Below are 6,000 nucleotides of genomic sequence, written 5' to 3' on the forward strand. Positions count from 1 at the left end.
ATTGAATTATTATTCTTGGCCACGGAGAGTGGCCATTTGGGACTGAGGTGAGCAGAAACTCCTTCACCCAGAGAGTTGGGAGTCTGTGGAATTCTCTGCTGCAGAAGATGGTTGAGGCCTGAATGTTGAAGGTTTCCAAGATGGATTTCTTAGGGCTAAAGGATATGGGTGTACAGTAGGTACGTGAAACTGGGTTGGATGATCAGCCATTGTCATATTGGATGGCAGAGCAGACTTGAATGTTTTTGATTTTCAAGGGGATCAAGGGTTACTGGGAAAAGATGGGCGAATGGGGTTGAGGAACTTATCAGCCATGATTGAATGGCGTGGTAGACTTGATAGGCCAAATGGCCTAATTTCTGCTCCTATGTCTTATGTTCTTATGGATAATGAAGGGCTCAATGCCTACAAAATCAATTTCCACCAACAGCCATGGTTCTGTTTGAAACCGCATCCCTGAAACATTAACCATAGGCTCGGGATTATATGTAGAGTAACACTGCCTTCCCTTAGGAGTTCTGATGCCAATGCAGAGTCCTGGGAGGAGATTGCCCAGAGCTGCCACACCAGGCACGCCCAGCTAGAAAAGCCGCAGTTCCTCTTTCAAAAGCAAGTGCTCGATTGACGTAGAGATTCATGGCAGAGAGAGACAGCCCTGAGCCACCAGCTCATTCCAACATTGTGTCCGACATTCGTTGCTCCCTGCGGAAACATTCGTGTGCGGATCTGCCTGGGCTGTAAGCAGCATACCCATCGGCTACTGACCTAACTCTCCCGGTGATGCACAATGTCATATCGCCCTCAGGAAATGAACCAGCAAGCAGAAGGTGAGGTGTGTAGCGACATCACCAGCTTTGGCGCAATGGCAGCTTTCCCTGGAGGTGGTCATTTCTCATTCCGACGTCTCCCAGGCAGCAGTACAAAGTGTTGGCATTATCACTGGGCTGTTAACCTGGAAACTCAGCTATTGTTCTGGGGCCCCTGTTTCAAATCCCACGACAGCAAACACCGGAATTTCAATTCAACATCAAAAAAAAATCCTAAATTAAGAATCTACTGATGACCATGAAGCCCATTGTCGACTGTTGGAAAATCCCATTTAGTTTCACTCATGTGCTTCAGGGAGCGAAATCTGCCAACCTTACCATGCCTGGCCTGTATATGACTCCAAACCCACAGCAATATTGTTGATTCTTAACTGCCTTCTGAAAAGGCCTAGCAAGCCATTCAGTTCTGAGAGCAGCTAGGGATGGGCAATAAACACTGGCCAGCCATGACGCCCATGTCCCAGGAGTGAATTTAAAAAAAAGGTTAAGGACAAGCTCATTCTGCCCATCAAGTGTGTGCTGGCTCTTCAAACGAGCTGTCCAATTGGTCGCAGTCCCTGCTCATTCCCTGTAACCCCACGATTTGTTTTGTCAGAAGCATGTAGCAAGTTCCTTTTGAATGTTAAATCTGCATACAGCCCTCTTACTGGAACATACCAACTTGCTATGCTAATCAAATCTTTACTCAGCACCCTTTGGGTCTGGAGCAGTGAAAAAGTCTCCCAATCTACATGATCAAAACCCTTTGTCACATTTAACATCAGAATGAAATCTCTAATGTCCATCTCTGCTCTCAGGAAAGCAAATCCACCTTCTCAAGCCTCTCCTCATCCCCACCACCATTGCAATAAACATGACCTCTGAGGGCTTTGACATTGACCACAAAGGTTGGTGCTACAATTTAACACAGTACAACAGCTAAGACTGGGATATGTTTTATACCTAGGGGTCAATTTTGTGACAGGCTGGAGGAGGGACAGGGAGAAAGGATCGGCTAAAGTTAGCCAGTCCCACAAGATAGCCTGGTACTCTGAACATGGGCATTATCAGGCAGTCACATTAATGCATCACTAAGACAGTGTCAGAGAGTCTGTCCTTCCGCTGAGATGTTACACCAGCCATAACACTAACCATCTCTCCTGTCAGCTGGATACTAACCAGAGATTCTATTTTCTCTGGGAATCCAGGGAGATTTCCCAGGGCACCAGAGTAATATCTCTGCCTTAACAAACATGCCTTTTGTTGGTTATTACTGTGCCACCTTTCCTGGGAGGTTGCTGTGCGCACATTGTATGCCAGCTTTCTTTGTGGCATGACAACAATGCCTAAACTTGGCAAGGTGACATTTGGCTCTTGCTTTTGTTAGTTGCTGCCACTTTATTGGGTGACTATTTTGCCTGCAGGTCATCTTTGATGGTCTGGGGAACCATTACCATCCTGTGTGGAGTGTTCGTCTTTGGACAGAGTACAGCCAGTACAGTGATCAAGCTGATAGAGGGACTGATCTAAACCCTGTGAGTATGGAATCCGAATGGGGTTCACTGTGTGTTCAGTAGCAGTGAAATACCTGGGGTTAACTGTCAAATATCATCAGCATGTTGTCTTGTAAGTGCATGTTGCTGTGTGTGTGGATTTGTGGGGCATGTGTGTATATCTGTGTGTGTTAGCTGTGTGTGTATCTGAGTGTGTACATGTGTTGACCTGGATGTGTGCGTATAAATGTGTGTGCATTTATCTGAATGTCTGGATGTATCAGTGGGTGTGTGCATGTGTGTTTATGGGTGTGTGAATGTATTTAGGTGTGCTTGTGCTGTATATGTGTGTATCTGAATCTGCCTGTATCTGGGGTGTGTGCATTTTGCATATGTGTGTATCTGGTCCTCGAGAATCTGGATATGTGTACCTGTGTACCTGACTGTATGCTGGTGTATGTGTGTGTGTGTGTGTGTGTGTGTGTGTGTGTGTGTGTGTGTGTGTGTGTGTGTGTGTGTGTGTGTGTGTGTGTGTGTGTGTGTGTGTGTGTGTGTGAACTTATGAATGTGTGTGTGTGCATGTCATTGGGTTTGTATGATTCTAAGGGAAGAATCTTACTGGGATCTGAGAAATGCAGGCTATGAAAAGGTGTATGGGAGAATCAGACAACAAGTGCAGCCAGACCCATCTTGACATTGGGAGCGTTTTGCACCGTGTTTTATGTTTTCCACAAACTGCATGGTGAGATTCTCACTAGGCAGTGATGAGTTCCCAACACACTGTAAAACACCTCGTTAACAGCCCAACTCACTTCATTAGCATTCAGAGTCCATCTTGCCAAACCCACCGAACAAGCTCGACATCAGGGAGATTCGGCAAGGGAACCATGGTGAGCATCTGGTGGATTCAGTTCGCTGCTTGGTCTAAATGACCTCCATGTTGGAAGCCAGGCGTGAACACCTCAGAGTGTGCTCCAAGGGCACAAACCATGTGCAGCCTACATCTCCAGACATTGGCATCCGACATGTGACAGCGTCTGTGAACCCTCATGGTACATCTCTGCACCACCTACAGGATGTTTCTGAACTGAATGCTGCATCTCGGGTGATCCTGCCAACTCTCATTGTAAGGCTACAGCAAGGGCGCTTGGGGTCATGCCACCCCAGTACCCACCACCTCCCCCCCCCCCCCCACCCCCACCCCCACCCCCCAGCTCAGGGACTGGACCAGGCTGCATCTCTGAGATCTTCCCTCACTGTCACCACACTCGCTCCTTCTCAGCCAACCTGGATGCACATAGCACTTTTGCCTTGCCTTGCCTTTCTGCATTTTCTCCCCCAGCCAGAGCTAGTGCTGTACTGTTGCCTTGACCTGCCATTTTACACAGACACAAAGCCAGCAAGGTGGTCATATTGGGTCAACAGGCCTCTGTCCATTCCAAAGGGGATAACTTCTAGAGGTCAAGGGCAATATCTGATACCAGTCCAAGAACTTGGAGACAATCAGTCTGCTGCAGGGGCAGACAGAGTCAGGATCCTCTCCTCCTAATGGCTAGAGAGTTGAATATCACAGCCTCCACCTCAGACCTCTCTACTCTATAATGATCTCCTGGAATGAGAGATAGGCAGGGTTTACAGAGAGAAGAGGTAGCACACTGTTACTGTTGGTGCAGGTGCCCTGAGCAAATGAGTGGGCAGAAGGCACTTAGGGTTAGTGACTTAGGGGGTTGGGGCAGCTGGCAGTGAGTGAGAGAGGATATTGCAGGCAATAGAGAGTGCGCAAGAGCATGTGCTTCGGTGGGGGTTGGGTCTGGTAACAGAGATATTGCAGAGAAGATGGTGGCACTTGTGCTAACAGAGTGGAGGAGTTCAATGACAGTCGTCCTGCTGGGCATTCCTCCAGACAGCTGAAACCACGCTGACCCAGCTAGTAACCCCAGGCCGCGCTGGTCCTGGGGAAAGCGGAGGTGCTATCTGTGCACCGTGCCTCTGGCATGACCCCCAGAGCCCTGCCCCCACAATGCACTGACTGGACGCTGCCCACCATGCCCAGGGCAAATGTGTCAGGGCAGCTTGGGATTGTTGCTACTTGTCTGGGTCCACAACAGGCTGGGGGTGTGGGGGTCACGAATGGCCGTGAATTCTGATATAGCCGCTGAGTGACAAGTTGTTCTGGGAATGGCGGGCGTTACGTTAGGGTGGAAATCAGAGGGAAGAGGCGCAGTGAGGCCGGGGTGGGGGTGAGGGGTTATTGTTAAAGAGGTGGGTTTGGTTAAATAGGGCAAGAAAACTCATTTGGTGCGGTGGTGAAAATCCCTTTGAAAACAACTCAGATGTAGTCATTAAAGGTGTGAGTATGTGGTTGTGTGTAAGTGTGTGTGTGAGTGTGAGACTGTGTGTGTGAGACTGTGATTATGTGAGGCTGTGAGTGAGTGTGTGAATGTATGTGAGTGTGCGACTGTGTGAATGTGAGACTGTGTGAGACTGTGAGCATGTGAGACTGTGAGTGAGTGTGTGAATGTGTGTGTGTGTGACTGTGTGAGTGTGAGACTGTGAGTGTGTGTGTGAGACTGTGAATGTCTGTGTGTGAGTGCATATGTGAGAGCATGTGAATGTGTGTGTGTGTCTGTGTGTATGTATTTCTTTTTGAGTTTTTGTGTCTGTTACCTCTCCATCTTCTAGACTCAGGAGATTTTAAGCCACATCTATGTACCCCATTCTCACTACCTAAGCCTTGCGGCCCATTCTTGTGAATTGGAGCTGCATCCCATCTGAAACCAATCTTTTGGAGCACCATTGACCTTAAGGTCTAGATGTGGTCTGATCAGGGCTTCCAAGAACGGAAACAAATTTAGGCTGACAAGTGGCAAGCACCATTTGCGCCACACAAATCCAGGCTTTGAGAGACAATCTAACTATTGCTCGCTTGACATTTAATGGCATCACCATCACTGAATGCCCCACTATCAACATCCTGGGGGTAACCATTGACCAGAAACTCAACTAGACTCACTACATAAATGCAATGGCTGCAAGAGCTGGTCAGAGGCTGAGAATACTGCAGCAAGTAACTCAACTGCTGATTCCCCAAAGCCTGTCCACCCTCTGGTCAGGAATATGATGCAACTCTCCCCACTTGCCTGGATTGTTCAGCTCTAATAACACTCAAAATGTTTGACACCATCCAGGATAGCACTGCCTCTGCCTTCACCACCAACGCTCAGTAGCAGCAGTGTGTACTATCTACAAGATGCCCTGCAGAAAGTCACCAAAGATCCTCAGACAGCACCTTCCTAACCCAAGACCACTTCCATCTGGAAGGACAAGGGCAGCAAATATATGGAACAACAACACCTTCAAGTTCCCCTCCAAGCCACTCACATCCTGACACGGAAATATATCACCATTCTTTCATTGTCCGTTGGGTCAAAATCCTGGAAATCCCTCCCTAAGAGCATTTGTGGGTTGATGTACGGAACGTGGATGTCAGGGATTCAAGAAGGCAGCTCCCATTACCTTTTCAAGGTGAATGGGGATGAGTCATAAACGCTGGCTCAGTCAGTGACACTCACTTCCTGTAAATGAATTTACAAACAATAGCATCTGCACCTTGAAGCTGCGGTTCGAGATGTGATAAGAGCCAAAATTCCATTGCCACTTGTGTGATTTTTCTAACTGCTGGGGAAGTATTCTCATTGTTT

General features: G+C 48.0%; 1 protein-coding gene across 1 annotated transcript in view; it reads left to right on the forward strand.

Moving 5' to 3' along the window:
• Nucleotides 1–5,580, forward strand: part of slc38a8a (solute carrier family 38 member 8a) — a 51,133-nt gene extending 45,553 nt beyond the window's left edge. The window contains exons 10-11 of the mRNA XM_048546900.2: nt 2,231–2,341; nt 5,488–5,580. Coding sequence (XP_048402857.2) covers nt 2,231–2,336 — 106 coding nt within the window. The 3' untranslated portion in view covers nt 2,337–2,341; nt 5,488–5,580. The remainder of the gene's footprint in view (nt 1–2,230; nt 2,342–5,487) is intronic.
• Nucleotides 5,581–6,000: the final 420 nt, after the last annotated feature.

The sequence above is a fragment of the Stegostoma tigrinum genome, chromosome 16, assembly GCF_030684315.1.
Source record: "Stegostoma tigrinum isolate sSteTig4 chromosome 16, sSteTig4.hap1, whole genome shotgun sequence".
Taxonomy (NCBI): domain Eukaryota; kingdom Metazoa; phylum Chordata; class Chondrichthyes; order Orectolobiformes; family Stegostomatidae; genus Stegostoma; species Stegostoma tigrinum.